Source organism: Myotis nattereri (assembly GCF_964212035.1).
Source record: "Myotis nattereri genome assembly, chromosome: 2".
Classification (NCBI taxonomy): Eukaryota; Metazoa; Chordata; class Mammalia; order Chiroptera; family Vespertilionidae; genus Myotis; species Myotis nattereri.
The window spans coordinates 39531444-39552391 of record NC_138076.1 but is presented as its reverse complement, the minus strand read 5'-3'; the positions used below and the strand labels follow the sequence as shown (position 1 = coordinate 39552391).

At 40.5% G+C, this 20948-nt stretch overlaps 1 protein-coding gene across 1 annotated transcript in view; it reads left to right on the top strand.

Moving 5' to 3' along the window:
* PCCA (propionyl-CoA carboxylase subunit alpha) overlaps nt 1–20948 on the top strand; it is a 382136-nt gene that overhangs the window by 104948 nt on the left and 256240 nt on the right. The window contains exon 7 of the mRNA XM_081082496.1: nt 12680–12811. Coding sequence (XP_080938622.1) covers nt 12680–12811 — 132 coding nt within the window. The remainder of the gene's footprint in view (nt 1–12679; nt 12812–20948) is intronic.

The following is a 20948-nucleotide window of genomic DNA, read 5'->3' as shown; positions in this document are numbered from 1 at the left end:
ATCCAGGTACATGCCCCTGACCGGAATCGAACCCGGAACCTTTCAATCTGCAGGCCGACGCTCTATCCACTGAGCCAAACTGGTTTCGGCAATATTTGTACCTTTGATGTTATCCCAGAGGCTCCTTACACTATCCTCATATTTTTGGATTCATTTTTGCTGTTCTGATTGGGTATCTTTTGATTCCCTATATTCCCATTTGCTGATTTGATTCTGGACTTCACTTTCTCTATTGTTGATTCCCTGTAAATTATTCTTCATTTCAGTTAGTGTGTCCTTCATTTCTGACTGGTCCTTTTTTTTCTTTTAAATATATTTTATTGATTTTTTACAGAGAGGAAGGGAGAGAGATAGAGAGTTAGAAACATCGATGTGAGAGAAACATCGATCAGCTGCCTCCTGCACATCTCGTACTGGGGATATGCCCGCAACCCAGGTACATGCCCTTGACTGGAATCGAACCTGGGACCTTTCAGTCCGCAGGCCGATGCTCTATCCACTGAGCCAAACCGGTTTCGGCCTGACTGGTCCTTTTTTATGGTGTTGAGATTCTCATTAAGTTCATTGAGCATCCTTTTAATCATTGTTTTGAACTCTGCATCTAGTAGGTTGCTTATCTTCATTTTATTTAGTTCTTTTTCTGGAATTTTGTTCTGTTCTTTCATTTGGGACATTTTGTCTCCTCATTTTGACAGCCTCTCTGTTTTTGTTTCTGTGTACTAGGTAGAGCTGTTATGTCTCCCAGGCTTAGTAGAGGGGCCTATTGTATTAGGTGTTCTGTAGGGTACAGTAGCACAGCTTCCCTGATCCTCCAAGATGGGCACTCAAAGTGTGTGTCCCGCCCCCCCCCCCCCCCCATGTGGGCTGTGTACACGCTCTTCTTGTAGCTGAGCCTTGCTTGCTATTGGCACATAAATGGGAGGGGTTTACCCCAGGCTGATCAGCTGCAAGGACTGACTGTGACCGCGGACCTCTTACCACTGTGAAGTACCATCTGTGCAGGCTCCCACCCCACAGAACAGGCCTTACTTCAGCAGGGCACTGGAGCCCGCTGAGTCCACCCCTTGAGTGTTTCACTTGTGGAGGTGGTGGGTGGTGATGCTTTGGCGTGGTCTGAATCTGTCCACTGGGTGCATTGACTCTGGGCCTCCCAGGAAGTGTAGGCCATTGTCAGCTGCCACCTGTGCCCTGCCTGGGGCCACCTGGCATGAGCTACAAAGCTATCGGCAGATGGCTACTACTTGTGCTGTACTTGGAGGTGCCAAGGTTAGGCCAGGCTGTGAAGCAACGCTGCTGCTGCTGCTAGTGTCAGGCCAGGGACCGCTTAGTGAGAAGCACAGGCCTTGCCACTTGTTTGAGAGATTTTAGGAAAGTCTGAAGCATGAGCCAAGATAGGCCACTGATATGGAAAAGCCACTGGAAACAGCCTGGGTGGGCCTCAGGGAATCACCAGGGTGGGGCAAACAATGTGAGCAGGTTGATGGAGTTTCAGATATGGTGTCCCCTGCCTGATCTCTTGGGGGAGGGCTCTTCAAAGGAACAGCGGCCTCTTCTAGCACTTTTATCTGGGAGAAAGCTGCCCCTAGCTCTTGCCCTGATGCTGGACAGTTTAGTTCCTCCCTGTATGTCTGTGGTGCCTTTCAAGCTGCAGCCCATGCGGGAGCTCAAGGTAGTGAATCTGAGTAAGTCCATGCACTGGCCTTTTAAGAGGAATTGCCTGGCCAGCAGCCCTCCATCTCTCTCAGCCTCAATCCTTGCTGGATTTTACAGGCAGAAGTTAAGGAGACTTCTCTTCCTGGTGCTGGAACCCTGAGCTGGGGAACCTAATGTGGGGATGGGACCCCTTAGTACTCAGGGGGACCTCTGTAGCCCAGATATCCCATCCAATTTTTATCTGCCACATGTGGGTGTGGGGCCAGTCTGTTACACATATCTGCCCCTCCTACCACTTTCTATGTGGCTTCCTTAGTTTTTTACTTGTAGGACTTCCATTCAGCCAGATTTCAGGCAGCTCTGAATGACGATTGTTCTGTAGTTTAGTTGTAATTTTGATGTGTTTATGGGAGGAGGCAGTCGCAGTACCGTGTTTGCCTCTGCTGCCACCTTGCCCGGAAGCCCAGATGTTCTTTATCTTTTATTTTTAGTGATTATTTTGACAAGTACTGAGTGCAGATTAAAACTAACCCCTAAAATAGTTTTCACAAGTATTTCAGAATATGAGAGAAGGAGGGTTTCCTCTTTTATACAATAAGTCTTTGGAGCGTAGGTGCCAACTTGCCTAAAATTCCTTCCTTGTACTAAACTGAGTTGTTTATTTGTTTTTAACTTAAAAAAAAGAAAAGGTGACTAACATTGTATAGGAGTACCAGAAGTGGCTTTTTAGAAACAACACTGTTTACATTAAATAAGAAATCTGTTCGCAGGTTGGGTCTGCCACATTTACAAACATAGGGTTATACCCTGTGACCAGAAGCTTAGTGAGCACAGTTTGCCGTAGGTGAGGTAAGTGGAGGTGGTGAAAGGGAGAGAAGGAAGGTAGGAGGAGGATGAATTCTCTACATTGATTTCTGGTTTCATTCTGGATTGGCCAGCAAGCCAGTCAGTCCTTCAACAGTGCTCACGGCATTGGGAAGATCCTTTTTCTTTTCAAAAATTAGTAAGACAGGAATCCCTTACTATGTGTACATCAGCCATCCCTTCTGCCTCCATCCTCATGAGCTCTTCTTGGGCCTCATAAAAAGAACAAACTTTGAGTGTTTTGCAAGTTGTGATCCTATGGAGGCTGTGATCCTGACTGTCCAAGCCAGTGAAGCTGACGTTTTGGTACTTCCACCTTAACCTATAGCAGCAGTAGTCGTTACCATTTCACTTTGTACAAAATAATGGTCTACTGTAGCATCCCAGCCAAACATGAAAATGCACTATTCTCTATTCATTTAATAAGTAAAAAAAAGCCCTTTACCTTTATTTTCTAGTTTTTGATGTGATTAATTGACTCCTTATTCTTCAAAGTTAACTAGTTCTTTTAAAAAGTATCACTATGCAGGCATATATTTAAACCTATTTTGTAGGCTTAAATCTGTTGGAATTATTAGTGAAATTCAAGTTGTCCCACTTTGGTCAGTAGAGCCTACATTGGCTTATAGTCTTTTTGACTTGACCCTCATAATCTTTTATAGCTTCCGTGCTCTCTGTTCTGACAAGTTATTCTAGGCTCATGTTTTACGTTTCCTGCTCTGGGCCTTTAATCAGCCATCTTTTCAAGATACATTTGTTTATTTTAATGGTATTTAGAGACCACAGTTGGGTCATGCTACCGATGGCCATTGTTTCTAGGCCTTTTTCGTTTGTGGGGCTAGGAAAAAGAAATGTATATTAATAGATTTTTAAAAATGTTTTATGTTACATATGTTTATTACATACTAGAGGCCCGGTGCACCACATTCGTGCACTCGGGGTGTGTGTGTGGGGGGTCCCCTTAGCCCGGCCTGCACCCTTTCACAGTCCGGGAGCCCTCGGGGGATGTCCGACTGATGGGAGCGGGCCTATGCCGGCAGTCGGCCATCCTTAGTGCTGCCACAGAGGCAGAAGAAGCTTCCACTGCCGCCCCTGCACTAGCCAGCAAAGAGCAGCGTTCCCCTTGTGGGAGTGCACTGACCACTAGGGGGCAGCTTCTGGTGGTCACTGTGCATCATAGCGACTGGTTGTTCTACCATTAGGTTTATTTACATATTACCCTTTTATTATATAGGACTAGAGGCCCGGTGCACAAAAATTTGTGCACTCGGGGGAGAGGGGGGGGGTCCCTCAGCCCGGCCTGTGCCCTCTCACAGTCTGGGACCCCTCGGGAGATAATGACCTGCTGGCTTAGGCCTGCTTCCGGGTGGCAGAGAGCAGGCCCAATCCCTAGGTGCAGCCCCTGGTCGGGCTCAGAGCAGGGCCGATTGGGGAGTTGGGGCGCCGCCCCCTGTCATGCACAGAGCAGGGCAGATTGGGAGGTTGCGATGCCACCCTCAGTCACGCTCAGGGTAGGGCCGATTGGGGGGTTGGGGCACCACCCCCTGTCACACTCAAGGCAGGGTCGATGGGGAGGTTGCGGCGCCACCCCCTGTCATGCACAGAGCAGGGCCCATCAGGGGGGTTGGGGCTCCGTACCCTGTCACGCACAGAGCAGGGCCCATCAGGGGGGTTGGGGCTCCGTACCCTGTCACGCACAGAGCAGGGTCAGTCAGGGGGTTGGGGAGCTCCCCCCTGTCATGCACGGAGCAGGGCCGATCAGGGGGTTGAGGAGCTCCCCCCTGTCACTCACAGAGTAGGGCCGATAGGGGAGTTGGGGCACCGCCCCTGTCACACTCAGGGCAGGGCGGATCAGGGGGTTGGGGCGTCGCCTTCTATCACCCACAGAGGAGGGCTGATCAGGTGTTTGGGGCGCTGCCACTGTCACACTCAGGGCAGGGCCGATGGGGAGGTTATGGCTCTACCCCGTCACATACAGAGCAGGGCTCGTGGCGGGGCGGGGGATGGGGCGCCGCACCTTGTCACACACAGAGCAGGGCAGATCAGGGGGTTGGGGCGCCATACCCTGTCATACACAGAGCCGCAGGGCGATCAGGGGGTGGGGAGCTCCCCCTATCAGGCACAGAGCAGGGCTGATCAGAGGGTTGGGGCACCTATCCCTGTCATGAACAGAGCAGGGCAGATAGGGAGGTTGTGGTCCCGCCCCCTGTCACACACAAAGCCGCAGGGCGATCAGGGGGTATGGGCGCTGCCCCCTGTCATGCTGATCCCGGTGCCGGGAGGCCTCTCGGCTCCGCTGATCCTGGTGCTGGGAGGCATATTACCCTTTTACTATATAGGATAGAGGCCTGGTGCATGGGTGGGGCTGGCTGGTTTGCCCTGAAGGGTGTCCTGGATCAGGGTGGGGGTCCCCACTGGGGTGCCTGGCCAGCCTGGGTGAGGGGCTGAGGGCTGTTTTCAGGCTGACTGAAGCTCCCAACTGCTCCTTTTTTTCTTTTTTTAATTTTTTTTTATTCTGGGCCAGCTTTAGCTCTGGCTCCAGCTCTGAGGCCTCTGCTGCTGAAAGAAGGTATCTGGTTTGTTTGCGTTCTATAATCGAAACTCTGTATCAACTCCAGCTCTGAGATCCCGGGCTAGCTGAAAGCAGGTTTCTGCGGTTTTGTTTAGCTTCTATATTTGTTACAATGTTTCTTAAACTGCAAGCTCAGAGGCCGGCAAGGCAGGCGGGGAACGTTGGAGTCCTCCGTCACTGAAGCAAGCAAGCCCCATGTTAGTTTCAAGCTGCCTGGCTGCCAGCCGCCATCTTGGCTGGCAGTTAATTTGCATATCTTGCTGATTAGCCAATGGGAAGGGTAGCGGTTGTACGCCTATTACCATGTTTCTCTTTTATTAGATAGGATAGCACGTGTTGTGTTAACTATGTGTTACCTTAACAGAATATGTAATGTCAATATATTCAATATATGTAATATAATAATGCTCACCCCAACCCCAAATTATGTAACACAAGTTTAATATATAATAAACATGTTATATCAATAAAATAAAAGATTTTTTCTAGCATGTAATAAAAGTATGATTAAATATAGTCTATATTTTTTAATGAGGCACAAATAACTCATTAGTGATACTTTTAATAAAAATTCAAGATTGCAGAACTTTTACTTAAATTCTTTTTTGTTACCTCTGTATCTTCATTATTCCTTATTTAGAATTCTGATTCATAACTACTTATCTAGTCTGAAGTGCACACATAGCAATTTCACAATGACAATATAAATACTAATATTACTGAAAATATTAAAGTTTTACACCTCATCTTTTTTCCTCATTTAAAAATAGTTGTACTATATGTATATTGTCAGAAAATATAGCTATTATATAGTGTATTCTTTCCTTAGACTTCATTAATTTTTGTTTTACAAATAACCACAGGCCCTTTCTGTTGATGTCTTTAGTCATTTTGGTTTCCTGAAGCTTATCCTGTAGTATAGGAGTGGACAAACTTTTTCTGTAAAGGGCCAGACAGCAGATATTTTTGTCTTTGTAGGCCATACGATCTCTTGTAAAGTACTCAGTCTTATCCTGGTAGTGAGAAAGTAGTAATACAAAATGTAAACTAATGAGCCCGATGGTCTTAAATAAAACTGTTTTTCAGTTTTATATAATTGTCACATATCATTATATAGTATTTATAAAAATTGTTTTTTTAAAACAACAAAAAGTGTAAAATTTATTCTTCGATCGTGGACTGTACAAAAACAGGTAGCAGGCCAGATTTGTCCCACAGACCGTGTCCCGCAAACCTGTCCTATTAGGTTCCTCAGAAAGAAGTCATGAGTTCTTGCTTGTTATAGTTTCTCTGACCTTTATACTTGTTTTTATTGGATTTAAAATCTTCGTTTCATACTTCCTTTTCTTGAATATCTTATTCAGTGGAGTACATTCAGTTTTCTTTAGGCATGAATTATTGCTGTCAAAGTTGGGTGATAATTTAAAAAGTATACACAATAACATGTCATATTTCTTCATCCCTTTTTCTTAAATAACATTACTAGAATATATCATGGTCATTCTGGGTTGAATTTCTCAGGTATGCTATAGTATACTCTTTAGATAGGTATTTTCAGTTTTAAGAAAGTTCTTGAATTATAGTTTTTGTATTTTAATTTGCTTTAGTTTTCTTCAAAGACTCCTTTGATCTATATGAAGGGTGCCTTTTGTTTATCTTTAGTGTTTGCCATTTTCTCTTGAATGTTTTAAAAATTTCTTCATTTTTTTAATATCTAAATTTGTACATAGTTTTCTCCTTTCACTTTCTATTTCTTGTTTAGGCATTATTTATTTTCTCTATTGACTCTTATATTCCCTCTAATTTAGTCATCATTTCTGAAATGATTTTTTTTTTCATTTTTTATTCTATCCTGAGGTCTGTCACCTCACTTTTAAGCATTTCCAATTCTGATTTATGTTATTTCATGTTTTATATAATTTTTTTTAAAATATATTTTATTGATTTTCTACAGAGAGGAAGGGAGAGGGATAGAGAGTTAGAAACATCAATGAGAGAGAAACACCAATCAGCTGCCTCCTGCACACCTCCTACTGGGGATGTGCCCGCAACTAAGGTACATGCCCTTGACCGGAATTGAACCCGGGACCCTTCAGTCCGCAGACTGATCCTCTATCCACTCAGCCAAACCAGTTAGGGCATTATATAATTTTAAAGTGTCTTTTAGTTGTTTTAAAATAGGTAAAAATCTTGATATTGTGTAGGCATGTCTTTCTTTTGTGCTTTTTTTCTCCATGGGTTTTATTCTAGTCTTTTTTTTTTTCCTTATAAAAACATTGAATGGGATTTTACCTTGATATTTTGCTTAGTCTTACATGTGAAATTAGTTTTACTCTGTTGCTTTTAAAAGAGGTGCATATGTTTTAAAATTAGTGATACATGCCAAGAAGTTCAATTGAGATAGCAATAGCAGGAAAAGATTTATTCCGAGGTCCTAAAAAAATGAATTAACCTTGTAATGTCTTTATTATTCTTTTTGATGCTCATATTGTTATCACCATATTCCGTGGGTAGCCCTTTCTATCTGCAACTATGTACTTTTGAGAACTATTTTGAAAGCTTTCTGATTCAGTGTTTTTATGTCACGTGCTGCACCAATTCTTGAACTAACCTTTTCTACCAGAAACCCTTTTTTCTTTTAGCAGGAAATACATTCAAGTTCAGAGTCGGGGTCCTTTGGGCAGTTCAGCAGGTTTTCCATGGCTTTCTCTCTCATTTTTACACTGATTTTACAGTTATTCAAGTATTAATTCTTGGTGAGTCTAAAAAGTGTATGCTTTTAATAACAAAATCTGAATTCATAATATAGCAATTTACTGTTTTGGTATTTTTAAGGATGAATTATGTGTCACACATTTAATTTTTACAGATGAAGATTATTTGTCTTTCATTTATAACATAAAGACAATTGTAAATTAAATCTCATTATTTCCCTAACATAATTCTCAAAAACCAACCCTTTTTCCCATTTTTCTTTCAAAATTAGAGCAGAACCATAAAATCACAGAATTTAGAAAATAAAGGAAATCTTACAGTAATGATTTCAGCTTTTCATAATTTCTTAAATTGTTTTCCAATGATGATGAAAAAATGCCCATTTTTTTCATGACTGAAAGACATGTATCTATATTTAGATATTATATTTATAATTTATGGTAAAGTTACAAAGATTCTTAAAAAGTATATTTTTAGAAGTAAATTTTATTGCTAAGCCATGTTAAAAAGACTCACTAGTACTTAAGGTAAATGGATAATTAGATGGATGACAAAAGATACAGTATTAACAGAAGTGTATCAAAAAGTTACTAGTGGGTAAATTCTGGCCTTAAGTTCTAAATCACACAAATGAATTTGGTAAAGAACTCAGGATTTTTGAAACATGCTCCATCACTTTGCAATTACCATACTGTCTTATTGTGACCTCATCCTTGCTTTTTTGGTCAAAGAATTATGGGAGTCAGCTAGGATACTGCTTTTTTTAAAAAAAATTATTGATTTTGGACAGAGAGAGGAACATTGATTTGTTGTTTCACTTACTTATGTGTTCATTGATTGCTTCTTGTATGTGCCTTGACTGGGGATTGAACCAGCAACCATGGCTCAACTAACCAACTGAGCTACCTGGCCAGGGCAGGATACTGCTTTTTAATTTTGCTTTAATTCCATTTAAAGGCTAACCCAGGGAGTACTACCAAAATATATAGATATATAGGAAGTTAGTTCATTGAAACATCAATTCAAGTAGTTACCCACCTTACTACTGGCTATTTTTTATTGTGTTGAATAGACAAAGAATAGTCACTAAATACTTGATGTGAGCCTTTTTTCCTGGTAATTTTGCATTTGGGGGTAATTTTCTTCCAATTAAAATGCTTGAGAAAAATCTGGTAAATCAGTGGTTCCTAGTCCTTGGGCTCTTGTTAATCAGAAGTTTTACTGTATAATCATAATGTATTTTAGGTGTTCTCATTTATGTTCTTCAACTCTTTGTCAATGTAGGCATTCTGATTACTTGATTACATCTGCCTGGCAAGTGGTATTTAAAACAGCATTTATAATAAAAATTCCTTCATTTTAGATTGTCAAATGAGAATATGTAAAGACAATTGATAGTTGAAACATGATTATTTTCTCCTGACTTAGTGTTTAGTGGATTGTAGATTTGGGATAAAAAGAAATGAATATGATTATTGCTGTGGTCTAAAATGACTAGCTTATCCAGGTGGAGATATAGAGTATGTGGAGATGTAGGCCTACCACCACTTCCCCTCTTACAGAGCAGCTCCGCTTTTCATTGTGTTTTATATTTTGTTTAGTTTTTTGGTAATTTTTTTTAAAAAAATCTTTCAATCAGACTTGTAAGACAAGGTTCTACTATTAAAATTACACAAACATTTGATGTAGCATCCTCTATGGCTGAAAGTTTTCTTATCTAGCATTCTGCCATTTGTGACACTGGTAATTGTAGGTATTTTGGGTTCCTGTAGTGTATTTTGGGATCCGGAGAACCTCACTGTCTGATTCTAGTGCTCTCTTTTTATCAGGACTTCTGGACCGGGAACAAGAACTAAGTGTGGCACTCAGCTTGGTATTTTTACATTATTATTTTATACAGTCCTTCAATCAAACTTGCAAGTGGTTATTATCCTCATTGTCACACAAAGAAAAGGATGCCTTAAACTCAGAATCTAAAAATGCCTTTTTCTTGTGTCTTGCTTTTGGATGGGGGGTGGGAGAGACTACGTCCTGATTTAAAGGCATTAGCTTTCGTACACATTTTATCTGAATGATTTCAGGTACAACTTCTAATTGCCTCCTTACATTGGATGCCTTTAAAAATCCATATGTCAGCCTGGACTTATAACCTCTAGACTTCTCTCCCTGCCTCCTGAATATGGCCACCTGACTACCTCACAGGCATCTGCACTCAGCGTGTGCAAAGTTGAAGTCGTCATCTCATTTACCACACATTTGTCTCCTCATATATTCCTTTTGTTGCTTCTCTATTCTACTTTCACCTCCTCCTAAGGGTGGATTTAATCTGCTTGGACCATAATGGCTGAGAGAGCGATCTAAGTAACACACTGCATTGCAGTAGGTTTTCTGGGTAATATTCTCATCAGGAGAATGAAGCTCCTGTCCTAAGCCAAGAGTCCTTTCAGGCAGCAATGCCAATAGATAGAATATGACATGTAAAATGCACTATTTATCCTTTATGCTGACTGAAGGTCATGGGAAAATCAGCAGTTAGGCACCTTACTCTGATGATGCCCAGCATACAATCTAGTCTTCTTCATATTTAACCTCAATTCTTTACCTAATGACCTCATTTTTGTACCTCAGCAAAACCCTCTTTTACTTCTCTAAACTATGCCCTATAATAGCATTAATTACATACTCCCTCTGTCCCATAATAATAGTAGCAAGTGAATATTTAAACGGGAATTATTGGCAAATGCAGCTATAAGTTACGTTGTAGCACAAAATTGCAAAGCCTTCAATCAAGATCAATGTTTCATGACACCTGTCATTGTTTTAACACATCTTTCAATTTTTAGGTTAATCTAATTATTATGAATTATAACTATTTTTCTAATTTCATCTGCTGATCGAAATCAATTGTTTTATTTCAGTTGAATATCAACCCATTGTAAAAGTAAGAGGAAAAAAAGAGAGTTTTCAAGCAAAAATCGAGTTGCGATAGTCCAACTCTTGATGCATCAAAAGAAAAAGGAAAAGTTGCAGAAAGGTGCAATTACGTTAGCTGCAAAACAATTTAAGTGCAACAGAGTGACCATATCAACAATTTGCAAACGTGCTTCCGAAAATAATTGTCATGGAGAATCTTATGCTAATGTTGATTCTTTGAAAAAAGGAAACTGTGGATGTAAATGCAAAGATTATGGAGGAAAACTTGAAAAACGTAGACATTTTCCTCTCAGCAGAAGAGGCGCCGTGTTAGCCTTTGATGATATTTCTCCCGAAATACTGGATACTACGTTTCTGTCACTTCAACAAGTTACGCTGGAAGCAATGAAGAACAATGGCTCCAATAACTTTAAGCTCACGCCTATAGGGAAAGCAAAGCTTCTCAGCCAAGGGATCCTACCTACAAGCTTAAAATGCAGTAACAAAATTATTGAAAAATCCAGAAACTATCTGAACACTCAAAATAAAAATTAGGAGTACTATTTTTTAATTTATTGTTTAATTTAATCTAGTTTTTTGATAATGTATTCTATATTTATTTTCGTTCACTACTATTATTATGGGACAAATTACATTCATCAACTGCTACTATTATTATGGGACAGAGGGAGTAGTATTTTTTGTTCCCTAATTAGTATTTTCTTTATTAGCATTTTGTTCGTTATAATACTAGAGGCCCGGTGCATGAAATTCATGCACTCAGGGTGGGGGTCCCTCAGCCCGGCCTGTGTCCTCTCACAGTCTGGGAGCCCCGTGATCCATCACCCCAAAGATGTAGGCCCCTCCCATCCACTTGGGGCTCCTCAATGGATCACCCCCGCAGAGAGAGGCTCCTCCCACCCACCACAGCCCGCCGGTCGGTGGCCTGGGCCTCCCTCTGCAGGGCAATCCTGGGGCGATGGCCGGGCCCCCAACCAATCGCATCGCACCTGCCTTGGCTGGCCTGGCACCAGTGGGTGTCATAGTATGGTTGTCCAGAAGTTTGTCCAGATGGTCGTTCTGCTGTTTGGTCGTTCAGTCAATTTGCATACTATGCTTTTATTATATAAACACAGAGATGTGGATCCATTTCTGGATTTATGCAGAGAAATTTTTATTGAAACCATAACTCCATCTGGTAAATTCCCACTGTATTCTTGACTTATTTATCGTAGTCACAAGGATATAAACATTCTGTATTTTGTCTGTTTCTCTGAGGTATTAGTGATCTGTTCACATTCCCTTGAATTAGCTGATATCCTGTGATTTTCATTTATATTATCCCCTACATTTAGCACAGAGCCTGGCCCAGAGTTGGTATTCAATAAAAATGGATATTTGTGTTGAACTATGCATTGTGCTGTATTGAGAATACAAAGATTTATTAGTCATTTAAAAAGTAAACTTACTGTTTAGATTGGGTCGTAGGGTACTATATATAAACTAGAGGCCCGAGGCACGAAATTCATGCAAGAGTAGGCCTTCCTTCCCCCGGCTGCCGGCACCAGCTTCCCTCTGGCACCCGGGACCTGGGCTTCCCTCGCAGCTCCGGCTTCATCCAGAAGGACATCTGGTCTAATTAGCATATTATACTTTTATTATTATAGATATAATGCCATTGAAGTTGCTTTCCCAAAGAATACTGTTAATATCAAGCAAGAGTTCTTATTGCTTTTATTTTTCCTTGATCTAAATTTTGTTTCATAAATCTTTGTGCAAATTTACTATATACGATGCAATATTATATATTTTAATGTGTTGGCTGAAATGCTTACTTTCAAGTTGTTCTTGATATGTAAATAATTAGTAAGTTTATATATAGGTCTTTCTTTTTAAAAATTGTGACTCCATATCAAGCACCATAATGTTTTTGTTACAAATTTCTACTTTATTTCTCCACAGGCAGCAGAAAATGTCATTTTCATTGGACCTGACACACATGCTATTCAAGCTATGGGTGACAAGATTGAAAGCAAATTACTAGCTAAGAAAGCAAAGGTTAACACAATTCCTGGCTTTGATGGAGTAGTCAAGGTGAGAAACTATTTTACTTTAGTCTTTATAGCACATGTTCTCAGTGTAAGATAAAATGCAGTTCTTGCTTTTATAAATATACATGTGTGGATAAAAAATGTCAATGCTGTTTACACTTGAATTATATTAAATGGCATAAGTTAAAAAGAGGAAGAAGCCACTTAAGCATTGTATTTAATGATCGATATTGGCTCATACTTTCACAGGAAAAAACTTAGTGATTTAAAAATGTGCTGTCAGACCTCTGGATGTTATTTAATGGTGGTATATATTTAATATTTGAAACCCTATGATGTTCTGTATATCTTTATAGTGAGCTTCTGTTCATATGCATAAAATGTGCAATGTAAATATGCTCTGGTGGAAAGTGGTATAACTGTGAATGACTATAGATCCCAATCATAACTCCTTAACTAGCAAGCAGCTTCTGTAGGCAAAGGCTTCTAAGGCAGAATGCAGACATTGGAGTGTGTCCATTTCCTTGTCCCCACCCCCAACCCTATATAGACTTTAACCTTGTGATTGGAGTTAGTCTGCAAGAACGGTGTTTCTTATTGTTCCTTCTTGTACTGGGGAATTCTTTGTGCAAGATCATTTCATGCATTGCAGGATAGCTAGCAAACTTAGTCCCTGGTTAATAAAATTTTTAGCTTCCTTCTAACCACTATACTTACACCTGAAACTAATATGAAATAATATTGAATGTAAACTGTAATTGAAAAAAATTAAAGAAGAAAAATATTTTCAGCTTCTTGTTCATATTTACCTAAATCTTTATTCATCCATTCCCACCCCCCACCCCCACCCCCCCCTTCATAACCTTTATAGCCTTTAGGAACTACAGTCTTCACTGATTAACTTTTCTCTGTTCCGTATCTTAAAGCTCTCCTTGTCTTTTAGCTCCTTTCCTTTACAATTGAGATAAAAAATGCTCAGTCACTCAAGAAATGTACTGATACCTGGCTAAGTGGTAAGGATGTGGTGATAAATGAAATACCCATGATCCCTCACATGATTGTGTTTCCAGTTTAATGGAAAGAAATATGTGTTCTTCTCTTCATAGAACACTATAACTCTTGTCTCTCTTCAGTTGTTATCTTAGTTCTTTCTTCCATTTCATAGCCAACATGTCTTAGAAGAATTCTTCTCACACTCATTTCTATACTTCTTACTTAATCTTTTAAAAAATTATTTATTTTTAAAATACAGTTGACATACAATATTATATTAATTTCAGGTGTACAACATGATTAGGCATTATGTAATTTATGAAGTGATCACCCCTATATCTCTAGTACCCATCTGATATTATATAGAGTTATTATAATACTAGAGGCCCGGTGCACGAATTCGTGCACCAGTGGGGTCCCTCAGCCTGGCCTGCAGGATCGGGCTGAAACCGGCTCTCTGATATCCCTTGAGGGGTCCTGGATTGCGAGAGGGTGCACACCAGGCCAAGCGACTCCACGGTGCACGATTGGGGCCAGGGAGGGACGCAGGAGGTTGGCCAGCCTGGAAGGGACTGCTGGAGGGCTCCAGGGTGTATCTGGCTTGTCTCACTCAATTCAGATTGGCCGGACCCCAGCAGCAAGCTAACTTACTGGTCAGAGCAGCCGTGGGCAAACTATGGCCTGCGGACCGGATCTGGCCCGTTTGAAATGAATAAAACTAAAAAAAAAGAAGACCGTACCCTTTTATGTAATGATGTTTACTTTGAATTTATATTAGTTCACACAAACACTCCATCCATGCTTTTGTTCCGGCCCTCCGGTCCAGTTTAAGAACCCATTGTGGCCCTCGAGTCAAAAAGTTTGCCCACCCCTGGGTCAGAGTGTCAGTGTACGTCATAGCAACTGGTTGACCGGTCGACTGTCTGCCCCCTGGTGGTCAGTGCATGTCATAGTGAGCGGTTGAGCTGCCTTAGCATATCATTAGCATATTACACTTTGATTGGTTGGATGGACGACTGGACACTTAACATATTAGGCTTTTGTTATATAGGACTAGAGGCCCAGTGCGTGAAATTCATGGAAGGGGGGGGTCCTCAGCCCGGCCTGCGCCCTCTCGCAATCCAGGACCCTTCGGGGGATGTCCAACTGCTGATTTAGGCCCAATCCCTACAGTTGAACATCTGGCAGTCAGACATCCCTCTTGCAATCCGGGACTGCTCACCTCTAACCACTCACCTGCCTGCTCGCCCCTTACTACTCACCTGTCTGCCTGCCTGCTCACCCCTAACCGCTCGCCTGCCTGCCCACCTGCTCGCCCCTAACTGCTTGCCTGCCTGACTGCTTAGTGCACGTCATAGCGACCAGCCATTCGGGTCATTCTGGTCGTTCTGCCATAATGGTCATTTAAGCTTTTATATATATAGACTAGAGGCCCAGTGCATGAAAAATTGTGCAAGAGTAGGCCTTCCTTCCTCCAACTGCTGGCAGGCTTCCCTCCTCCAGCTGCCAGCAGGCACCGGGGACCCTGGCTGGCTTCCCCCAGGCCACCCACAGACCCCTGGGACCCCAGCTGGCTTCACCCACGCCGCCCACAAGTACCCGGGACCCCGGCTGGCTTCCCCAGGGCCGCGGCTTTGTAAGGAAGGATGTCTGGAATGATGTCCGGAAGACGTCTGGTCTAATTAGCATATTACCCTTTTATTATTATAGATTATTGACTATATCACCTCTGCTGTACTTTACATTGCATTGACTTTTTATAATTGTCATTTGTACTTCTTAGTCTGTTCACCCTCCCCCCAAACACACACACTTAATCTTTACTGGTCTGGCTTCTTTCTTCATTCCCACTTATATTTCTCTTGCAAAGGCTACCAGCAACCTCTCCCTCTCACTAAATCCAGTATATTTTGTTAATTTTTTAAAAAATTTATTAATTTGAGAGAGAGAGAGAAACATCAATCTGTTGTTCCACTTATTTATGCAATCATTGGTTGCTCCTTGTATGTGCCCTGACTGGGGATCAAACCTAAAATCTTGGTGTATTGGGATGATGCTCTAACCAACTGAGTTACCTGGCCAGGGCCTCAGTATATCATTTTTAATTCTATTATTATCTCCATCTCTTTGAAGCATTTGAGTCTCTTGGTCACTCCTTTCTTCTTGAAATATTCAACTTCTGGCACTTTCCTCAATTCTAGTTTTGTTTTTGTATTTTTAGGCTTGCTTTGAATGTTCCTTCTTAGTTTTCATGCTGATCATTCTTCCTAACTTTATTACTTAAATGCTGGTTTTATTCTGGGTTCTGGTAGGACAATTTTTAAATCCTCACCTGAGAATATTTTTTCATTGATTTTTAGAGAGAGTGGAAGGGAGGGGGAGAGACAGAGAGAGAGAAACATCGATATGAAAGAGACACATCGATTGGTTGCCTCATGCACACATCCTGACTGGGGCTGGGGATCAAGCCTGCAACCGAGGTATGTGTCCTTGACTCAGAATTGAATCCTCGACCATTCAGTCTGCGGGCCGATGCTCTATCCACTGAGCCAAATGGACTAGGGCAGGACATTTTCTTTTATTGTACAAACTCACTCTGAGCAATCCGAAGTATTTTTTCTTCATTCATTCATTTATTAATTCTTTATTGTTGAAAGTATTACATATATCTCCTTTTTCCCCTATTGACCTCTCCCAACCCACTCCCGCCCCCCAATCTCAAACCTATAAATCTCTTCAAGATCTCTCTTCTGAACTTCAGAACTGCATATTCAGTTGATGCCCGTGAGGCACCTTGCAAGTAACAAGTTAAAAGCTGACCTCATCATTTCTCTCTAACCAGGCGTTGGCAAACCATGGCTCCATGCACACCTGTTTTTGTAAATAAAGCTTTACTGGAACACAGCCATGCTCATGGAATAATTGTGGCAGAGACTGTAGGCCCAGAAAGCCTGACATATTTAATATCTGGCCCATTCAGAAAGTTTGCTGACTCTTGCTGTAAACTTCTCATTCTTCATTTTTTTCATGCCTGTGAAAGTGGTGGCATTTTTCACTTTGTTTCTCAAGCTAAGAACTGGGAGTCAATTCTAGATAAATACAGCTACAGAGAAGTTACTTAAACATCTTTCTGATACATTTACTTCTTTCTTTCTTACCTCATGCTAACACCAAGTTCCAGTTACCATCGTCTATTCTGGATTACTTCATCAACCTTCTAATTGAACTCCATAGAGCCAGTCTTTGTTCTGTCCAATTAATTTTGGACACTACAGCTTGAGTGATCTTTCAAAAGTACAGGTGTGATCATATGCTGTGTTTAAATGCTCTTGAATGGCTACTCATTTAAATCTTTTAAATAGCTGGACTTTGTTTCTCTCTTAAAAGCTTATCTTTTGCACTGTATGCACCCATCACATGTGACATCTTTTAGATTCTTATATCTTCTGTACTTAATTCTGTCATATGTGTGTTGATTCTGGTTCTGCCTTCGTTCCTGATTATCTCCTACTTCTTATTTAGGTCTTGGCTTAACCATACATTCTTCACAGAGGCATTCCTTTATTGTCTAGGTTAGATTAAGCCCTTTGCTGTATTTTCCCTTAGTACCCTGCAATTCACCCATCACTTTTAAAATCAATCAATCTTTCATTAATCTATTCAGGAAATATTTAATAAATGCATACTATTTGTCCAACATTGTTTTTTGAAGTGCTGAGGATATAGAAATGAACAAAACATAAAAAAAAATGCCTGCCCTCATGGAGCTTACACTGCAGAAGAAGGAGACAGATAATAAACAAAGAATAAAATATATAGTACATGCTATGGTGAAACATAAGACAAGGAATGGGGAAAGGGAATGCTGGAGGGTACCATCTAAAGAAATGACAGGGCAAGTCATGGGGCTATCAGGGAGAAGAGCAAAGTATACTAGGCAGAAAAAATAACAGGTGCAACGGTGTTGAGGTTGAAGTGTACCTGATGTTGAATAAATAATGAGGAATCATGTGACTGGAGTGATCAAGGGAGAGGAAATCAGAGATGAGGTAATAGAGATAAGATTTATAGAGGTAAGAGGTAAGTTGGGAGCTCAGATTTTAAGGGGCCTTTTGGCTATTTTAATGATAGGTAAAATGTCTACTTCCTGCAGTGGATTGTAAGCTCCTTGCTGGCAGTCATTGATTGTGCTGTGTTTATTACTGTGCCACTTGCACACGGTGCCTGGTACATAGTCAGTGCTCTAAATCCTTGTTAGATGAATAATGTTCTAGGAGATACATTTTACACAAATCACCATTGTATGCACATTATTTGTCATTCAGTACACATTTATGGGACACACCTAAAGAAAGGGAACACAACTGAAAACTAAGAGAAAAAGTAAAACAGATAATAGAAATAGATCCACATATGCTGTAGATTCTGGAGTTGGCTGATAAGGAATATAAAATAACTTTAATATATAAAGAAATTGGAGGAAAATGTGGAGAAAATAGATAAGCATATAAAGAATTTCTCCAGAGAATTTGAATCTAGAAAGAAGAAATTCAAAAAGAAATTCTGTAACTACAAATATATGAAAATAAGGACTTGGGGTAAAAGTAAGCAAATAAGAATATAGGATTTCTCTGGCTGGTGTGGCTCAGTTGGCTGGAGCATTGTCCCGTGCGCTGAAGGGTTGTGGGTTTGACTCATGGTCAGGGCCCATACCCAGGTGGTGGGTTTGATCCTTAGTTGGGGCATGTAAGAGGGGGAGGGGGTGGGCAACCGATTGATATTTCTCTCTCATATTGATGTTTCTCTTTCTCCCCCTCTCTCTCCCTCTTTCCCTTCCTCTTTCTAAAATCAATAAAAACATATTCTCAGGTGAAGATTTTAAAAAATAGGATCTATTTTGTAGCATGTATTAGTCTTTTATTTCTTTTGATGGCTAAATAATATTCCATAGTATGACTATATCACCTTTTAAAAAATGCATTCAGTAGTTGATAGACATTTGAGTTGTTTCCATTTTTAGTGATTGTGAATAGTGCTGCTATGGACATTTGTGGGCAAGTATTTGTTTGAATACCTATTTTAAGTTCTTCTGGTTATGTACAGGCATACCTCAGAGATATTGTGAATTTGGTTCCAGACCACTGAAATAAAGCAAATATCGCAATAAAGAGTCGTGATATTTTTGCTAGTGGAGGGTTTTGCCTTCAGTTTTTGAAAAAACAACCACCACAACATCTGTGAAGCACAGTAAAGCAAAGCACAGTAAAATGAGGTATACTTATATGTGGGAGTAGAATCGTTTGGTCATGTGATAATTCTATGTTTAACTTTCTAGGAGCTGCCAGGCATCCAACACTTTGTGTAATTGCCTCTTTAGTTTGGGTAGAACCTGTGATATACTTCTCTAACTAATAGCATATGGCAAAAGATGATAGTATATAACTCTTTTAATTATCTTACATTATATGAAAAGGTGATGGGATATAACATTATAGGGCAAAGTAATTGGGTTTCATGCCTGTGACTGTTTCATCATATAAGACTCCATCGTAGGAGACTAGAGAACAGGTTGTAATTACTGGCTTGATGAAGTAAGCAGCCATATTGAGGAATCCCACATGGCAACAAACTGCTGACAGTTTTTAAGGATCTAAGTGCCCAAAGGATCCCAGCATCTGATCACCATCCAAGAGCCAGTAGGAAGATGGGGCCCCACTGTCCTATAGCCACAAGGAAATAAATTTGTCAACCACGGGAACGAGCTTAAAATTGTCCCAGTTTAGCCTCCAATTGAAAATGCAGGATGGCCTACACTTTGATTGCAGCCCTGAAAGACACTGAGCAATATATGACAAATCTTTGCTTCATTAGGCTGTCTGTCAATTTCTGGATTTTAGTACTTCTTTACCTTCTCATTTTAGAGAGTTGTGCAGTTTGTGTAGTGGTTTGAATAGATCATTATGAACCTTGCGCTTGTCAACCCCAATATTTCTGCCAATATAATTGTTTTGTTTTGTTTTTCTAACAAGAAATTTGGATTTCTTGAAATCTTCAATTTGGGCTTGATTTAGTCACAAGGGTAGTAATGAATCTGAGTCTAAATTCTCTCTTGATGAAGAATATCAGAGTCCTCAGGATGTTTAAGGAAGAGGTCATTAGTAGAGGATTTGATCTGGAATTTCTATTTGTACTGTAGATTCTTTCTTATGAAGTCAGTGAATGTAATGTCTCATAGGAAGAAGGAATGTTCCTTGAATAAAAGTGCAAAGGTTTCTGTTGTGGGCTAGGACATGGAAAATGTGAAGAGTGTGAGAGATACACATTATGTGAGCACTTTGTTGACTCAGAGAGAGAAAGCTTGTGTAACAATGGCAGGGTTTAAGGTTAATAGTGTACTACTTGTATTAATAATTAATAATAATTAGTGAAATTTCTTCTTTTGAGTTGATGGGTAAAATGGGAAATGGGTACTTGATTTGAAAATCTGACAATGTGGGTAGTTCCATCCAGGTTTTATGATATTTTCTATTTCTGGCTTAGGGCTGCTTATAAAATGTGAGGAGAGAGCCAGGGTCACAAATACTTCAGGGTCTACTCCTAAGTGCTGTCTAAAGGTATTAAAGAGCCCATCTCTGAAGTTCCCAATGGACTTATCCTTTCTTTGCTAGCATAACCTATTTCCAGAGGAAAGATTTTTGTAGTAGCCTGCCAGGGTAACCTTGTCTGTCATTTACAGTTTTTCTCAGTCTCTCTGATTTCCATTGTAATTAGAAGTCTCAAGTCACTCTCATGGTCTTCCTATTCTCTTGTTTAATCTAATATTTTATGTGAGGTTCTTACTAGAAATATGAATCAATTGATATAAATCTAGGGACCCCAATTTATACTTTCCTTGAGCATTTTCAACTTCTCTGTAAATTTCTGTTTGGTGTAGGCTTTGGAAAGTTTTTGGTAATGCCTCTCAGTTCAGAATGAGACCAAGGGGTTAGTTCAGCTATAGAGGCTTGCCCTGTTCTAACAGGGCTTAATTTAAAAAGGAAATGATGCTTGGAGGGTTGCTGGCCAGCCAGAAGAAAAAGGGAGCAGGACAGAGGAAAATGGAGGAGCATAGGATAGAAAGGAATAGCAGGATAAAACCATCAGGTTTAAGAAAGTTTGAATTTTTCACTGGGCTTTTCCTATGTCTT